At 42.9% G+C, this 19,517-nt stretch overlaps 1 protein-coding gene and 1 long non-coding RNA gene across 5 annotated transcripts in view; one reads left to right on the forward strand and one right to left on the reverse strand.

The window, feature by feature from the left end:
* The window catches only part of PANK1 (pantothenate kinase 1), a 41,174-nt gene extending 33,597 nt beyond the window's left edge, over nucleotides 1-7,577 (reverse strand). For 3 of the 4 annotated variants that reach the window (XR_014789411.1, XM_084845791.1, XM_084845793.1), the window contains exon 1: nucleotides 7,137-7,577. Coding sequence is in view for 2 of the 4 variants with exons in the window: in XM_084845791.1 (XP_084701917.1) it covers nucleotides 7,137-7,383 (247 nt within the window). In the remaining 2 variants the exon portion in view is untranslated. Of the gene's footprint in view, nucleotides 1-6,285 lie in introns of all 4 variants that reach the window. The other variant, XM_084845792.1, reaches the window with a different exon arrangement.
* A 44-nt stretch (nucleotides 7,578-7,621) lies between these two features.
* LOC146350816 (uncharacterized) lies at nucleotides 7,622-15,541 on the forward strand. Its single transcript, XR_014789412.1, has 5 exons — nucleotides 7,622-7,969; nucleotides 9,193-9,286; nucleotides 10,826-10,982; nucleotides 12,040-12,120; nucleotides 14,173-15,541. It is a non-coding gene; the product is annotated as an uncharacterized LOC146350816 (long non-coding RNA).
* The last annotated feature ends 3,976 nt before the right edge of the window (nucleotides 15,542-19,517 follow it).

Here is a 19,517-nt window from a genome sequence, read left to right on the forward strand (position 1 = left end):
ATATATAAAAAGGGGTATTAAGATGATCAACTCATTTGAAATAATGGCTTCCAGTAATGGCAGCCAGTCATAACTGGCCGGGGAAAGCTGGGAGTTGTAGAACTTTTTTCTGTCTAAACATGCATAGGATTGCACCTTTAATTTTCTTGGGTGTTTTTTTTTAAGTATCTCTCCATTAGGATTTTAAAAAGGATTAAAACAGAGGGCAGCTTTAAAACTGTGAGATTTTTTAGGGCCCTGGAAAGAGATTTCTCACTCTTTATAACTTCTCATGAAAAATTTGTGGAGCCATTATTAACAAGCCCAATTAAAACCTTAGCTGTGTACATCTGCCTAAAAAAAAAAAAGGCAAAAGAAATCACTGAATATTTTATATTAGCTAAAATTATCACATGATCCTTAGTCATTGCAATGAGATGCCATTGTTCAGAACAGATTTTCCTATGATTAGAAGAACCAGCTAACAATTCACCTCCCCAGTCCCATCAGCTTAATAAAATATGAAAAGATGGGAGGGAAAGTCAGTGCTACTGTTTCTTCACATTGTACCAGGTTATAAAACTGGCACTGATACAAGACAGTCCAGTTCTAGGTACTACAGTATTAAAATAGGATGCAGTAACATTAGTCATAAGACACCTCATATGTTAAGATACCAACAGATGTAATGTAAAAATAGTCAATAGCTTTAAACTGTGTAATGTTGAAGAAGTACTGTGCCCAGCATTAATTTATGATATAATGGGAAATCAAACAAAGGACCCATTTGGGCACTCTTAATAGTTCGAACATAAAGTATGGGACTGACTATGGCTTGGTCTCACTGAGGTGGTAAACTTCTGTCTGAATTGTAACACCTAAGATTGCTGAGAGGGGAGGTATTATATTATGGCAATGCTCCCTCCTGGGGGAAAAAACCCTATACATAGAAAGTAGGTCCGTCAAGGTCAAGGCTAGGCCAGGCGCATTGTCTCTGACATCTACTTTTCTATATGCAGGGAATTTCTTCTTTATTGACGAGTCAATCACATGAGGCCCACATGCGAACTGAAGTGGTACAGCGCAGACACACATTTGCAACCTCAGTGAGAACTAGGTCTAAGCAAACAGAAGGTATCTGAAAGATTACAAGGGTCACTTAACTTGATGGATGCTAACAGCTGAACAATCTAGGGGAAAGTTCATTTATGGATAATGTGAGAGTACCTTTAACATAGTTTCCGAGTGCATTTTAAACTGGACACGTCCAACTGATTGTCCACAACTGTAAAACATTAAAACTGAGTACTTTAATATATATATTTTTCTTCTTGATTTATAGGAAAAAGTAAACACAAAGCAAGGAAGTCAAATCAGTCAGTCCTAAAGGAAATCAACCCTGACTGCTCATTGCAAGGACAGATACTGAAGCTGAAGCTCAAATATTTTGGCTACCTAATGCAAAGAGAAAACTCACTGATACTGGGAAGGACTGAAGGCAAAAGGAGAAGGGGACGGCAGAGGATGAGATGGCTAGATAGCATCACCGATGCAATGAATATGAACTTGAGCACATTCCGGGAGAGAGCGGAGGACAGGAAGGCCTGGCGTGCTATGGTCCATGGGGTCACGAAGAGTCGGACAGGACTTAACGACTGAGCAACAAAACACAAAGCAGATTGGGGTTGGGGATTCTAATTGACTTTAGTGGTTGTGGGTATAAAGGTTGTTGTTGTTGTTCAGTCGTTAAGTCGTGTCCGACTCTTCGTGACCCCATGGACCATAGCACGCCAGGCCTTTCTGTCTTGGGTATAAAGGTAGGAACTGGTAATTCTCCAATTAATTAACATGGCATTAACTTCTGTAAACTGCCCAGAGAGCTTCAGCTATGGGGTGGTATAGAAATGTAAAAAATAATAATAATAATTCTAGGGGGAGATACTGGGCCAGCTCACATGATCAAAACAGCCCACTCTAGGTTATTTAAGCCATGGTGGACTGTAGTGGGTGCCAGGCAGCATTTGCATATTCAGTGTCAAAGGAACCTGGCAAGCATGGGTTATGCAAGGGTTGTTTAACCCTAACATAGCCCATGGTCCCCGGGTCTGCACAACACAACAAGCTTCAGCTGGGTGTTATATATTCAAAACGGCCGCCCACACATGCTATGTATTAAATAAGCCACGGTGGGCTGTTTGATCATGTGAGCCAGGTCACTGTGTATGAGGTGCGGACCTATTTCTGCCTTGCTGGACAATTCTATGAAGTTGGTTTTAGCACAGTATTACCATAGTGTCAAGAGTACAATAGAGAACAACGTGGTTGTGTATGTATACATTTTTAGATCCGAACATGTGGATATGATAAAGAAAAACCCTCAAGGCTGCATATTACATTGCTTAAAAGATAATAACACACCAAGTCATTAATTATTGGAGCACAACACCTCCAGGGCAATGGCAGGTGATCCTATGCTGTCACAAGTGTAAGAAGCCATCTCTCATAAGGAGAACATGCTTATGACAGGTGGCAGTTTTCCTCTCCAGTCCTAATGTGACCAGTTGCTTAACATGTGGTTAGGGTACTACTTCATGATTCAATAACCAAGAAGAGCTGGTTCACATGCATTTCCCTTGATATCTCAACATTTGGTGACTTGTAACAGAGTGTGAGAACCAGCTATTGAATAGCATCGGGCCTAAGGCTTTATGAGAGCCCTGTCTGTGATGTTTGTGATGGATCTTTCAGAAGTCACCACCTGATACGTATGCATGCGAGAATCAACCCTAGATCATTTCATGCAGGATACAGAAAATGCCCAGTATCATCCAGCTTGGGTTTGTTAACAAAGCACTTTTTAGGATGAGGAATTATTAGATTGCATTTACAGTCTGCCCCATCCCAAAAATTTGAGACAGACAACATTATGGCAATTATTTTTTTCCCTATTCTCCTCCCCATTACTGGTCTTAGTTCAATCTCCAGGGAAGGAAATTTCAGTGTTGTAGGAAAACCTGTGGACTAGATATGCTACATTTAGGAGAACTTTCTTGGTTACTTTAAATGCCATGGTGAAACATAGGGATGGGGGCAGTCTTTTAGGTAAGTTGGGCTAGAAGCTATCACCAGGGATTTATAGGTAATCACCAGCCCCTTGCAATGACTTTAGAGCACTGGGAAGCCTTACCAACAATTCTGCTCTCCACAGCGACATAGAATTTCTAGACAATTTGCGAGATGGAACACTATCAACAAAAAAGCCCTATTATTGTTTTTCGGGGGCGGGGGAGATAAAAGGAGGGCAAAAAGACACAGAAAATGGTATTTGACTAGCAATACCAAACTTAGTTATATCCCTTGGGCATAAAAAAGAACATACAAAACTGCAACAGCACAAACTATTGTTCACTTAGGTAAAACCAGTTCATCTGCTGAAGGTTCAATGCCTTGTAACCTGTGATAGCTTCCAGCCAGTTTCCATATAAACTTTAAAAAGAGGAGTTTGTTTTGATGTGCAAGGTTCACACAACAAGAAAGCAGTCACATGCTGTCACTCCACAAAGTGCCAGTGGCGGCACGGGATAAAAAAAATACAGATTCATGTCCAACGCTATACCCTGGAGCAGGCATGGCCAACTTGTATACTTAAAATGATGGCCATGCCTGCTCTGATCCATAGCACCGGATTTGAATTTGTATTTTATATTTTTCCCCTAAGGCATTTTGTGGCATTCCTTTGTATACACTGGGCAAGAAAAGGGGGAGTGTATGGTTTAGCATATACTCCAGCTGCTCAAGGGGCCAATTCATTAAAAATGAACTTTCAAGAAGTTCAAGGCTGGGGGCGGTGGGAGAACACCATCATACTAATTACAGCAATATATCATTACAACCTGCCCCTACTTTTGTAGGATAAATCCTTCTCCCAATTTTTCCTTCTACCCAGGAGGTGCTATGGCCAGTTTCAGCCAAAAGCTGGTCTTGGACAGCCTCTGATCTCTTTCTCCCTAACTGGGATGCATGCTTGGCCCTACAGCATTCACAACAGAACTGCATCTATTCTCCATGGGTTTGCAGGACAGGGCAACCTAGAACCATAGGTAGGCTAACAGGTTGGACACAATCAGCTCCAAGAATGGATGCGTCCATAGGCTGTCACTGAGCCATTCCAGCACTAGATCACCGCAATTTCAGTTTTGGCACTTCAGCGCAGATCAGCTTCAGCTGGAATTACTTCAGATAACCTTCTTCCTCTCCAGTTCTGGATGTCCAGTATGTCCACATCTGTCTTATCATGCAATTACATGGTTGCTACCAAACAAAATCTGAAGTAGATGTCATACATATATTGGTTTGGCATTATAACTGGGAGTATTTTTCCCCTTTACATAAGAAGTTTAACAATTGCTTTATGTGCCATGCAAAGGATTAGCGATCAAAGAGATATCGCTTGAACTTCAAGGCTTGCATTATCAGGACCTTTCATGAACAAGGTGCCTTCACACAAATTAGTTCATGCAATTTGCAATACACCCTTTAACATTCATAGCTAAGAAGCACCTTCAACGTTGGCCTCTGAATAACTACATCAAACCAGAAAGACCGGATTATTCATTATTGTGTTCTACTCAAATCTGTTCAGTGCAAGCTCCTTATTTATTTCATTACTCAGTAGAAAGTTACCCAGAAGTTTTTCCAGCTAGACCCAATGTATTTCAGTTTTAAGCATTTTATAATCTCTTCTACATCATTTCTTCCCTTTCTGTTATCTTTAGAAAAAGGGAATATAAATCCATAGTTTCTCTTATTCTGGACAGTGTGAAACAACAAAGATCTCAAACAATTCTTTGTAATGCAAAGAATTATTTTAAACTTTTGACGTTCCACATCAGACTGGGATTAATGTCATAAGCAAAGATGTACCGGCCTTATATTTTCACATTCAGTGAAGACAAAATAGAACACTATATCTTACTATGTTCCTTAAGCACAGCGTTTAAAGATGACACCACCAGTAATCATGGAAAGGGGAATTAGAAAGTGTCCTTTCAGCATTGCTTACTTATGCCAGGTTTGAAGACTGCATGTAGGAGCTCCAAGCATAAAATGATTGACCAGGACTGTACATAACTTTTTTTTCTTGGTGATAGAGTTAGAGATAGTTATAACTTCAGTATGTAAATGAAAAAGAAGCTGCTGGTAAGACAGCCCCTGTAAAGCTATAGACAGGATAGTCTTTTAGATAATAAAGCAGCTCGTATCTGTCCTGTTTTTATTACAACTAGGAAACTGAAAGAATACCAAAGAATGCTACCAAAACATACCCATCAATTCCAGAAAAGGAAAAGCTAGTTGGCACCTAACTGACCACGTGCAATCTTGTGCTTCAGAGCGAATGGCACATTTGAGAATTCTGCCATCTCTTTATTCCTTAAATAATTATTTTAAGGTAGGCTCAGGTTACAATACTAATGTACTTCTACTAATCATTTCCAGAGGCACTTCTGGTGGATGTGTAATTCTGATGCTGTCAGCCCTCATGTCTACATTTTATTCTATCCTATGCTTCCCTTATCCAACTTTAGATTGTAAACTCTCCAGAGTAAGGACTCAACTCTCATACTAGATCTGCCTCATTCAGCATAGTGATGACATAACATAACGATCTAAAAAAAAAATACGCCAAGTATTTGTTTTCAATGAGGATCTGAGTGAGCATTTTCTCACTCAGCAAGTTGTGTAGAAAGGTGGTGTAATTATAATCTACACTGTAGCTCGATAGAGCTAATCCTAAATATACCACTCTGGAAGTCTCATTGCACATGTTTAACTTCTAAGTAAACACTTCAGATCAGGCTGTTATTCTCATCGTTTCAACGATTTCCAAGCCACCTGTTTTATGCGTACTTACAAACATAACACTAATCATTCTGGACCATTATGTCAGAGTGTGGTGAACTTTTGAAGTTTGTTATACAAATATCACAGGTGTGCATGAACCCAAGACGTGTGCTGATCAGTTGGACCTTTTTGAGAGAGCTCAGATTAATTTTTGTATTATAAATGAAAAAGAAATTAAATTTCACAGACTCGGAGGGGTGGAAGAGATCCAGCTGATTATCAAGTGCAATCTCCTACCCAAAGGCAGTATCTTTCACATGTTATCCCACTGAAGATTTAACTATGTTGCCTGATCAAGCTCTTCCTCATAAGAGACTTCCCTACATTTAAGCAGAGACAGAGAGAAGCACATTATTAGCAAGTTTAACACTAGCCTTCATTTAGCCATCAATATGATTTACTTACACTGTTTCTCATCAATTATAAGCTTCATTCTGGGTTATTAAAGGTCACAGGAGCAGGTTTCCTTGAGGGTGACAATCCAAGTCGGTGTGACTTTTACATGCCAGCAACTGGTTATCTGCTCTAGCAAGGTCACATTTATGCTGACTATAAATTGAGAAATCTCTCATTTTAGCGTTCTGCACCCAGCGATGTAGAAACCAGGACAAACCCACTCCCTCCCAGCCTCCTGATTGGCCAACCGTGGGGCCATCCTACGTGGTATCAGTGGGTGTGTTCCCTGGGAAGGCTCCCTTATTGGCTGGCCCGAGACGGTATTTAATGAACTGATTCTTGCGCGGTGGAGCAAAAGGTTGCTGCACACATTGCTAGAGCAGCTGCTTGGGAGCAACACGGGAACGAAGGATTAGATCCTTGAGCGTAGGAAACTCATATAATCCCGGAGAAATTAGTAGGGGCCTCTGCCTCCATCTCGTTTTGCTGTGTTTTTTTAAATGAATCACAATATTAATTAATCTGCCTCCAGCTAAGCAATGAAGCCGCTGCTGTTCAAGCCCCGAATTTCATCGCGTGAAGGTGCTTTTACACATTTGACGGTGCACACGTGAGCAGGCGTCCCCATCTCGCTCCTCGGCCGCCCTTCCCCTCCCGGCGCCTCGAAGAGGCGGCCGCGTAACGGTGACTCGGTGCTGGCTGCCATATTCCTGGAAGACGAAGGGAGCAGCCTTGCTTGCCCCGCGCCGCATCGCCTGATGCCGCCGTGCAGGGCCCCACGCATGCATGCATGCATGCACGCGTGCGTAAAACCGAGCGCAACGCGCGGCCCCAGGCGGGCCTCCTCATCCCGCACTTACGTGGCCTGTTTTTCCTGCCCGAGTCCATCCTCCGGCGCGTCCGGCATTTCTTCGTCGGCGAGCCGTGGCTGGGCAGAGGCAGGTCTGGACGGAACAGCAGCGGGCGCGGCGCGTCTCCATTGCTGGGCAGCGGGTGGAAGCCGTTGTGCAGCAACCCGTTACGCAGCGAGCAGGTGGGGGTAGCCGCCGTCGTTGCTGCCGCCGCCGCCGCGGAGACGCCCGCTTGGCTTCGGAGCCTCTCCCCCATGGCGCCGGCGGCAACGAGACGGAGGCGGCCGGCCGCCCGCTCGCTCGCTCTTTGTCCTCCCCCGCAGCGCGCGAGCGAACCCGGCGAGGCGGAGGCTCTCAGCGCTTCTCAGCGCTCGCCGGTCATGTTCGCTTCGGCGGCTGCCTTGCGCTCGGGATGCGCCGCCTCCTCCGCCACCATCCCCCTCCCGAGGCAGCGCCAGGCGCAGGCGTCCTGCCCGCCGCAGGACGACGGAGGAGGAGAAAGCGAGGCGAAGGACTGACGGGAAGGGGGCGGCGGCCGCCGCAGAGCGCTTGGCTCCTTCCAGAACAGGGGCGAGACCTCCTCCTCCCTCACATGTGCGCGCTGCACGCGTTGGGTTGCCTCAACCACCCCTTCTCTCACACGCGCGCACCATGCAGGGAGTAGCTCGGGCAGCCGTCCCCAACCCGGCGCTCTCCAATGGGGCTTGACAACAACTCCTGTCATCTCCGGCCAGCGCGGGTTGGGAAAGGCTGAGCTCGGTCAGCTGTGCCGCCCTTCCCCTTGAGAAAGAAGCGTTTAGCTCGCAGCGAGGGCGGATGCGTGGTGAAACGTGGTACAAATGGTGGGCTCTGGTTTCATGTTCCCTCCTTTCCCGTGCGCTCAGGGCAGCTTGTTTGTTTATGTGTTATATTTATAGCCCATCTTTCCTCCGAGGACTTCGAGGGTCGAGTGTATTGTTAGCTCTCTCCCCTTCCCAGCCCCATTTAACCTGTCAGGCAGGTTAAGTTGGGTCATGGTTCCTGGCCCAAGTTCCAGGGATCCCACCAAGTCGTATCTGTCGCTGTTCCCAAAGAAGCCACAAAATAAAGGCTCAAAACAAAGATTACTTTAAATCTGTGTCAAGCAGGTTTCCACAGGTTTCTTCTGTTTGTGGTCATTTTTACTCTAGAGTAGGCATGGAGTGGTGATCTGGACCAGAGCATTGGGGATTTTAAGATCCAAAATGGGGCTGCTGTGCCTACTCTAGGGTAAACATGAAAAGAAGACATAGCTGCTAGAAACCAATTTAAAGTAATGTCTGTTTTGGCCCTAAGTCAGGGGTGGGGATTTTTCTTTTTTTCCTATCACAAGTTGACTTGGATTCCTGCACTGAGCAGGGGGTTGGACTCGATGGTACTGTAGGCCCCTTCGAACCCTACTATCCTATGATTCTAAGTTGTTGACCCAAAGAAAAAGATCAATCTGGGTCCGCCCACAAGTAAAAAGGGGGCACCTTTGAAAGCCAGTGGAGCTGAACCATTTAAAGTTGAAGGTGCGGAACAGGTTGCTGACAGCTGTCCTGATCCACATTTTCAAAGCTCAGGTAGGTGGCAGTCCAGGGCTGAGTGCCTCTCCAGAGATGTGGGCAGCTTTCCTACCTGAGGATTGCTTTGAGAAGGGCCAGATCCAACCCCAGGCCATAGGTTCCCTACCCGCCAGCTGTTTTGGACTACAACTCCCATAATTTCAGATAATTAACTATTTTGGCTGGGGCTGATGGGATTGGGAGTTTAAAACTACTGGAGAGGGTACCAGGTTTCAGGAATGTTGAGCTACAACCGGGAAGACTCAGGTTCAAATCCCTAATCAGTCATGATGCTCACTGGGTGATACTGGAGCTGTTACTGTCTCTCAGCCTAACTGCACTCTTGCGGGGTTGTGAGGATACAATGGAAGGAGGGGAAAGAGTTTGGATTCTTTGAAGGAAGGCAATTATATAAATATAATTTCTTTTAAAAAACTAACAAAATTTTCCCTGCGCACCAACCCTTTTACATCTCTTTTTCCCTCTGCTTTCCAAAAAAGACCTCTGCTCTTGATGCGTGGTAAAATTCGCCTCACCATTTGGTGGGAAGATACAGATGACTAACGCCATAATCCTATGCATGTCTTCTTCCAAGTAAGTGTTATAGAATTGCCTCCTAGGACCCCATGCCCAAAGTGTGGTCATCTGTTTGGCTCTCTGTCACCACCCTTGAAATGTATTTCAGTGCAGGTTCTATTTCTATTTCCACCAGCTAAAGGAAAGGTGACAGGTAAGTACAGCCTGTAAGGGGGTTGGACTCAATGGTCTTATAAGCCCCTTCCAACCCTACTATTCTATGATTCTCCCTTATTCCATCTTCATGTATGTATGACAGAGCTCTAGCTCTATTTATCACATACATAGCACAGTTATAATTTGCAAAGTATGGTTCTACATCGTAATCGGGTTTTATCCTTAATAGGCTGTTATCAGGGCCGCTTCCCACATGAAATTCCTTCTGTACCATGATAACTCACATGTAAATTGTTGTGTGATGATTGCACAACCAATGTACATGCAAAGTAGAATTGATAAACTATAGGTGATTGCAGGTTTTGGCATATGTACATGCATCAAGCCTTTCTTGCTTTTCTTCTTTGTTCTGTTTTTCACAAAAGTCAGTCTGCACGTAGTTACACATTATTTCCTACAGAATGTTTTCTACACAGAAGGTTGTAATATGGCTCAAAATAGCACTTAGTCCCACTTCACAGGTGGAGAACTGAGGCCAAGAGGTACAGTTCAATGCTTTGCACATCTACTTAGAATTAATTCCCCATGAGTTGTGCTGGACTTACTCCTAAGTTAGGGTGTTTAGCCTTGCAGCTGTTGTGATTTGACCAAGGCCATAAGGGTCTACGGTCAAGGGAAGACTTGCTTCATCACACAGAGCTTTTATCCTGCGATTGAGATTGCTCCTTCATGGAAGTTTGCAGGCTCTTTACATGACACCATGACCCTGCCATGACCCTCCTGCACTAAATGCCTTTTGTTCCATTTTTAAATAGATCACAGCTAATGAGCTATCAAATTACCCCGTTGTGTTCCGCTTCAGGCACAGCGGCAAGAAGAGAAGCGAGATCAATGAAAGATAATGGAAGACTCAGATACCGGGAGAAGGGAGCGCGTGTATAGGGTTGTGTTCCGCTTCAGGCACAGGAGGCAAGAAGAGAAGCGAGATCAATGAAAGATAATGGAAGACTCAGATACGGGAGTGCGTGTAAAGGGAGCGCGTGTAAAGGGAGTCAATTGTGATCCTGCATTTAAAGCAGAAGCAGAAAGCCCGTTTTAAATGCAGGATTTTAGGCTGGTGTAGAAATTCCCTATGGAATGCTTAATATGAGACTCCAGCCCCACTGGGGGTGGGGGATCCGTGCACAATCAATTTATGTGGATGGCTGCCACTGCATGTGTGTGTACTGAGGAATCGGTTGTGTGCCTTCTCTCCCAGCGCCAAGGCCGGCATTGCAACACATGGTTACATAATACACTGCAAAGTACACATTCAGGGCCACAATACTTATTTCACACATTACTTTGCGAAGAAGCGTGCATTAAAAATATGCAAATTGCTTCGTGCTTTGGATAGTATGCATCAGGAGTAAAATACTTAATTATGCTGTTCTTTAAAAGGTGTCCCCAACCAGTTGTGTCCGACTCTAGGGTGCGGTGCTCATCCCCGTTTCTAAGCCGAAGAGCCAGCGCTGTCCGAAGACGCTTCCGTGGTCATGTGGCCGGCATGACTGAACACCGAGGTGCACGGAACGCTGTTACCTTTCCCGCCGAAGTGGTACCTATTTGTCGACTTGCAATTTCTTGTTTTCGAACTGCTAAGTTGGCAGGAGCTGGGACTGAAGACAGGAGCTCACTCCGTCACGCGGCACTTGGGTCTCGAACTGCTGTCCTGCCGACCTTCCGGTCTGCAGTTCAGCGTCTTAACCACTAAGCCACCGCGGCGCCTATGCTGTTCTTTACATGTCATATTTTAGAAACTTCTTTGTGTGACACAGATACATGCACATACCTTTTGATTCTAAGTTATTATGGAATAGTAGTCAATAATGTGGACATAATTCCCTCTTCCCTGAGAACAGTGCGCTCAAAGCCTGGGGAATAAACCATCTTTTCAGCCACCTGGACTTTAAGTACAATAGGTTGGTTAAAATGCCTTGGAGCGGCAGGTAAGTAATCCAAGCTGACTGTTGGTAGAACTGCTGCATGACAATTCAGTTGTTAGCGTACTAGTGGTTAATAGCTCATAATGATTGACTGATGGCAGCTAATGGTTATGTGATGAAACAAGTTTTGCTGTTTTAGAAGGGGGAGAGCGAAAACTTTGAATTAGCTGAAGGCACTTTCGGGGAACAGTGTGTCTATCTGGGGATATGATGTGGTTTAGCAGATATACTGCATTGTAGGAGAGCTTCTTTGCATCCACGTGTGCTCTACTTATATATTTGTAAATAAAGTAGATATTATAAAGACACCATAAAGGTCCAGTGCTCTCTCATTCAAGGAAAGCTAAACCTGTAAGATTGCCCCTGCCATTTCTCACCTCTAGGGGAAGTGGACGCACATAACACTGTGTATGTATGGACTATGCAGCACTAATAAAATGCACTCTGAAGTAAGCCCCACTGAGTTCAATGGGACTTGCTCCCTAGATAAAATTCATAGGATTGCAACCTTAATCACTGTGAATGAAATCTAAAGTTACCCTCAAATAATGTACATGCTTCCACCCTTGGCATAATTTGTATGCGTATGGGTGTGTATATAGAAGCCCATTATCTTTTAAACTATCTGCTCTGTTATCAAAGCTTAAGGGTGCAATCTTATCTGGATAGTTGCCAGCTCTGAAATTGGAGGCCGCTGACTACCCTATGGGGATCCCCTCCGTGCTCCGGCTGCCCTGCAGTTTTGCCTAGGTGGGTGATTTTGCCTGTCTAGGTGTGGCTTTGGGGAGGGAAGAGACCCAATAGGACACTGCATAAGGACAGAACCGTGCCAGCTTCAAGGGGGAGGGGGCAGGGAGTGTGGTTTTTGGGCTCTGACCTCGGTTGCCAGAAACCAAATAATCCTAGTGGCCATAAAATCCCTAATTTTATTTACTGATGGTTTGGGTGTTTTTGTATTTGCTGTTGCCTTCAACGTAATGTGTTTTTGTATTTGCTGCTGCCTTTAACGTAATGTGTTTTAATGATTAGTTATCCTTTTTTTGTTTTTATACTTTGCAAACTACTCTAAGTGACTCCTTTTTTGGAGGGAAAAAGTGGGTTAAAATTTTCTCAGATCAACAAATACAGAAATAATCTGTTTATATGAAACTTCCCACCTCTCCCTTTGTGTGTGTAAATATGTAAATAGCCGTCCTCTTTATCCAAACAACTTATTACCTGAATGTTTTGGATCTCTGTTAAACCACATAGATAAACAGGGTGTTGTGATATTTGCTACAATAGTAATGGGGCAAATCTTCCATATTTGCACCTCCTTGCCCACACTGTAAAAACGAGGAAATCCAATAATTGGCTTTCTCCAAGAGAATTCTGGATTAAAATACGAAATTCCAAAGCCCAATGCAACTCAGCTCTGTGTCTTGATACAAGAGTAATTGCACTTGTCTTATCTTTGAAGCTTCCCAGATGAGAAATGGAAGTGCTAAACCATTAGTAATTGGTGATTGGCTCATGGGTACTCTTTACTGATAAGAAAAGAATCTAGACAAGAAGTCCCAGGTTTTGCACTCAGGACACAAGGAGATAAGTACCCATATTAGATTTATAGTAAAATAGAACCATAAAAGCAATTAGGTGGTTCATAAAACAAGAATGTGATCAGATAAGGTAACAAGGTCAATGTTCTCACATTGTACATACCAGAGTGTGTTTTTACATATAAGACAGGATGGAGGGAAAAAAATAATTCTTGTGTCACCAACATGCCTATAACATGTCATGGAATTCTGAAATATTTTTGTATGTAATAATCATCTTGATAAGAAGTTTAAATTTCAGTGAAATTATTTAGACATAAGTGATTTAAGAACAGAAAAGTATCTTTAGGAATGTAGCTTAATGGTACAAATAAATGAAGTAAAAACAAGCTAACCATATTTCATAGCCTCCAAAGAGAATATAAAGAAGACTTTGAACATACAACATTTGGAGTTATCCTTTTGGATGAGCTATTCCCAAAATGTTGCCTGTAAACCATCTTAGTAAGCTTGAAACTAACAATTATTATTGCTCTGCTTAGAAGCCTTAATTTAGGATGATGTTGAATTTATCATGTGTTTGTATCTGTGTATGTATAAGCTTTGTATTTAGTGCTGCTATCCTGATATTTTTATGGTAAAGAAACAAAAGGCAAGTCTTGTTTGAGAGAGTGATATCTGGAAATAGAAAACTCTGTAATATATTTAGAGTGAAGAATTTAATTTTAGAGTAAGATGGTATCTGGTTGTGTGAGGAATATAAATATGTGTGGTTAAACAGGTAAACCAGGGTTGCTTACACACTGGTAACCCACTGGTAACATACTTTGAAAGAACCTGGGAACCAGGTCATATGCCACAGTAACATGCATCAATCCGTGTAAAATCTGGCAGAGTTTGGGTACAAAGACATGCCTAAAGATTTGATTCCTAGCATTTACTGTAAATAGTATTTCCAAATAATTATTGTTTATGCTTGTTTCCTGCTATCACATGGGGCTTCCATCCTGGTGTGCACTTCAGCAACTCTAGAGCAGACCATTCACTGAGCTTCTACCATGAACCTTATGTCTGCACATGAGTAGTTTGGCAACAGATAAATAGAAATGGTACTACTGCATGCAAGTCTACTTCCATAACTTAGTTCTAAAACCATCTGTGTATTTGTCAGCTTTATAGGTTTACATAATCATTGCATACGCTAAGGGTGATTATTATTGACAAGGCTGCATATTGTCACCCTGCTTATTTAACTTATATGCAGAGTACATCATGAGAAATGCCGGGTTGGATGAATCAGAGGTCGGAATTAAGATTGCTGGGAGAATTATCAACAACCTCCGATATGCAGACGATACCACCCTAATGGCAGAAAGCGAAGAGGATCTCAAGAGCCTCTTGTTGAGGGTGAAAGAGGAGAGTGCAAAAGCTGGTTTGAAACTCAACATTAAAAAAACTAAGATCATGGCATCTGGCCCCATCACTTCCTGGCATATAGAAGGGGAAGAAATGGAAGCAGTGACAGATTTTACTTTCTTGGGCTCCAAGATCACCGCAGACGGTGACTGTAGCCATGAAATTAAAAGACGCTTGCTCCTGGGGAGGAAAGCTATGGCCAACCTAGACAGCATAGTAAGAAGCAGAGACATCACCTTGCCGACAAAGGTCCGTCTAATCAAAGCTATGGTTTTCCCAGTAGTAATGTATGGCTGTGAGAGCTGGACTATAAGGAAGGCTGAGCGCCGAAGAATTGATGCTTTCGAACTGTGGTGCTGGAGAAGACTCTTACGAGTCCCCTGGACTGCAAGGAGGTCAAATCAGTCCATCCTAAAGGAAATCAACCCTGAGTGCTCATTGGAAGGACAGATGCTGAAGCTGAAATATTTTGGCCACCTAATGCGAAGAGAAAACTCCCTGGAAAAGACCCTGATGCTGGGAAAGACTGAAGGCAAAAGGAGAAGGGGACGGCAGAGGATGAGATGGCTAGATAGCATCACGGATGCAATGAATATGAACTTGAGCACGCTCCGGGAGAGAGCGCAGGACAGGAAGGCCTGGCGTGCTATGGTCCATGGGGTCACGAAGAGTCGGACACGACTGAACGACTGAACAACAAAATCATACATTTCTGTTAAGGCCACTCTGAAAGCATATGCTGTTAGTGCTTCTATTACTTTTCTTTGTAACTCTTGCACATGGAAGAAGTAACACTGCCTTAAGTTCCCATTGTGGCATTGCTCAGAGAGTAAGATAACATCAGAGGCCCTGCTCCAAGTACCTGCACATACTCAGATTCAATGGGTAGCTCCTGAGAGTGGGCCTTTTCAGTGGTATCCCCCAATTGTGGAAAGTTGAGCAATTGTTCTTTGTTGACTTTTTGGCAACAGGCAAAGACCTTTTTATTCTGTTAGAATTTATACTTTCTATATGTGTTTACTGCCCAGTTGTATCTTAGAGTTGTTCTTATCTCCAATAACAATTGCTGCATTTTACTTTGTATTTTATTGGGTTTTATTGAACCTGTTACTTTATATTCATCCATGTTGCCCTGAGAGCTTTGACTGGAGGGTGACTCATAAGTTGAACACATAATTAAATAAAGAATATGTAAAGTCTGTTGGGGACTTTTCTGCACAACGTTTGACATTTCAATGGGATGTCACTCTAAAAGGTCCTTGTGGATTGTAGATGGTAATACCTGCATCGTTCCTACACACACACACACACACACACGCACACAAATACCGCAATTCGCATTTTTGTTTCATGTCTTATTATGTTATACTCTTGAAAATGTGCCTGTCACTGTGAACATGAATCTTGTAAATGTTGCTTGAGCATGAAATAGGAGCTTTTCAGTGGTTTTGTTTCTGTATTGGCACCTGACTCAAGCACTTCAGGGTGACCTTCAGTACACGACTCAGTGCCATCCACTACAAGTTTTTTCTTGTCCCTCTGCTGCCTGAGCTATATAAGTATGAACAACCAAATGCAGAAACAAGTCTTCCATTTGGCAAGTGCATGGGTGTAGACTTTTAACTGCACCAGCCTTTTAGTTAGCGTTCTGCATGAAAAGTATGCAATTAAGATTCCTTACAGCCTTCTCTGCAGATGCATCAAGGCTGGTATAGCTGTGTATAGTAAATACCACTGGCAGCATGTATTATATGTGAACATTTTGGATATGAGAAGATGGATTCTGTGAGGAAGAGATTGCAGAGGAATCCACACTGACATATATAAGTATACCGGAATATCAGAAAATGCTGGCATACTTAATACTAACAGATAAATGGGTGGATACATAGGGCCGTTTGCCAAGTGGTAACTGGCCACAGCATGCATTGCATATAATGATTTGGTAAACCAGTTGTCTGCATTATCCTGCCAAGGAGGTGAGGAAAATATAACCACACTTCTGTACTCAAGTCAGATATCTAGATTTGCAGGGATTAGTAGCATTAGTTTCTTCACTTGGCAGAACTATACAGATCCCATACCAAGGTACATGCATGCTGTGGTAAGCTAGTAGTTGGCAAATGATCACAATCCAGTGATGTGGGGCAGAAATTTTTCCACAGAAAATTTTCTATTTTGTAAGTTGATTAGTAAAAATGAGTGTATGCCAATTGAAAATACAATATTAGACAAGCTTGGCAGTTTCGAAGTTGAAATTAATGTTTTTCAGGTCATTATCCCTACTGTACATATATGCATTGAAATTTCTCTCTCTCTCTCAAAGTGAAATGGAACTGATAGTGACAGTGAAACGGAAGGTGCTCCAACAGCCTCAGTGGAGGAGAACTGAACACTGTTGAAATAGATGAGTGGTTGTCAGCATATCATGCACACTTCTTTGGGTTGGTACAATTAATTAGTTTTCAGTATCTTTGTTTTTTCCTTAAATTTAAGCAATGCAAGGGAAGTACATACTATTAATTTTTTACAAATATTCCAATAAAATGTCTACATAATATTTAAGGTTGCAATCCTATCCATGTTCAGAAAGAAGTCCTAAAACTCCCAGCGTTTCCCAGCCAACCAGGACTTTTTTCTGTTTAAACATGCTTGGGACAGTGCCCAAAGTGACATTAAGGGTGTAATCCTATGCATGTTTGGACAGAAAAGGCCTACAACTCCCACCATGCTGGCTAGGGCATGCGGGGAGTTGTAGGCCTTTTCTCTGTTCAAACATGCATAGGATTGTGCTCTAAGTGTGCTTTAATCCCCACCTCCACCCCCACCCCCCCAATCTAATTTCAGGTCAAATACTTCTGTTGTAGTGGGACAAAAAATAACATGTACTTTTTTTTTTTAGCTAAATACAAGTAAAATAAACATTAAATTAGACCTCTAGGGTATCAGAGCATTTTCCGAAGCAAACTCAAAAATTCCTGTGCAAAGGAACCTAATTTGCATTGGAAATTTTTGGGGGGAAACCCACATCACTGGTTATATAATAGATCAGCTGCATCCTTCTCAGAGGAATCACTACTGATCTATTAGTGAATATACGCAGTTCCGTCTGTGTGCGTGCATGCACACAAAATTCCTTGATGTATATTTGTGGACATTTAGCTACCTCAGTCAGTGTTCTATCTGCCAGGTTAGTTAGGATAAGCCTCATATTGCTGCATTTATTCATAGTAGGTAGCCTTTGCATTGTTTGTGGCTTAAAGACCTGAACACTAGGTCAAAACAGGCACAACATATACTTAGAGCACATTACCCATGAACCAAAAATATTACCCAGAACATTTCATGTGGATTATTTTTATGCAATGTTTGAAAGACAAAGATTGCACAATATTTTTGAACGGAATTTTAATGAGTAATATTTATGCATCTTCTCAATTAACAAAAGCATCACGCAGGGCAAAGAGTGTGACAAAAAGAACTTCTGTTTTGGTTGCTAGCACACCTGTGCTCCAAGAATAATAATTCCTGTTTTTAGTCTCTGCATTACCACAGTCCTACAGTTCTTGCTATATTACTTTTTGAAAACATGGGATTCATGGCTTTTTCTGACAGGGTTCCTGTATATCTAATAACTGCATGACAGGTAGACAAGGTTCTTGTGGCATGGAAATTAGTGATGGGAAAAGGATTCATCTGCTGGATTTGTGCCAGTCCTGTACTGTTAAACACGCAGGCTATGTTTTTGCATTTGTTTTGAAGGTCTGCTGCTGGGCCTAGAGTTAGAAAGGGCCTTGCAAACTGTCTAGTGAGTTGATGCAGGAAAGTCAGAGCATCCCCAACAAATGGTCACCCACCCTGTGCTCCAGTGAAGGACAGTCGTCCCCCCCGCCCCCCAGTAATCCTTTCCATTGTTGAACTTTGCCATTAATAAGTTTCTCTTAAGGTTCAGCTGAAACTTACCATTCTGTAATTTAAACCCAGTCAATGTAGTCATAAGAGCATAAGAAGCTGAGTCAGACCGTTGGTCCATCTAACCCAGTATTGTCAACATTGACTGGCAGTGGTTCTCCAGGGTTTCAGGCAGAATTCCTTCCTAGCACTTTCTGGCGATGCCAGTGATTGAATCTGGGGCTTTCTGTGTGCAAAGCATGCTCTCTACCACTAAGCTACAGCCCTTCCTCTCAAAACCTACCTCCTCGTGCTAGTTTTGTTTCTCAGTATTGATCACTGACAGGTTGTGGCAAAGACTTGTATTTTCCGGTAAACCAACCACCTTTGTTTTGTCCTAGAGCCAGACTAGATGTGACAGGGAGTGGCAGCCACATTTGTTGTTTGTGTATCTGTCCCATTCATGAATGAAGGGGATGGATGAGAGGATTTTTTTTTTATATCAGAAGGAATTAAAATGAGGGGAGATCATGGAATAGTCATAGAATAGCAGGGTTGGAAGGGGCCTAAAAGACCATTGAGTCCAACCCCCGATGACCCCCCACACACACACACACACAGTTTACCTCATCATGCTCCATCGGTGGCATTTGTCTCCCAACTTGCCTTGTTTTCAGTACTGGGGTTGGGCTTTAGCAATAGGGTGCAGGGAGGTAATGCGAGGAGTGGAGGGTTTAGCTCTTTTTAATGCAAAAATTAACCCCTCTCCATGAATAGCCAATAGTGGGCTGGTCTTAGGGCATCTAGCTTTGCTGTCCAGGCTAGTACACATATTATGGCCACCACATGGAGTTCCACCCAGCACTTACACTTGCTGTTAGTTTGCACTAGGTTGCATCATGCAGGTTGGGAAATGTTGACTATACCATAGTAGAGTTATATTTTTGGCCTTTTGGGAAACAATATTTGTCTGAAAATTGAGATTATTTAATATTAACATAAGGAACATAAGATCCCTGTTGGAGCAGACCAAGGGTCCATCTAATCCAGCATTCTGTTCACACAGAGGCCAACCAGCTGCCCACAGGAAACCCACAAGCAGGACATGAGTGCAATAGCACCCTCCCACCCAAGTTCCTCAGCAAGTGGTATATATAGACATACTGTCTCTGATACTGGAGGTAGCATAGAGCCATCAAGACTAGTAGCAATTGATAGCCTCCTCCTCCAGGAATTTGTCTAAACTTTTAAAGCCATCCAAACTGGTGGCTATCACTATGTCTTGTGGTAGTGAATTCCATA

This window comes from Heloderma suspectum, chromosome 3, assembly GCF_057233095.1.
Source record: "Heloderma suspectum isolate Gila_16-S chromosome 3, 16-S_ref, whole genome shotgun sequence".
Classification (NCBI taxonomy): domain Eukaryota; kingdom Metazoa; phylum Chordata; class Lepidosauria; order Squamata; family Helodermatidae; genus Heloderma; species Heloderma suspectum.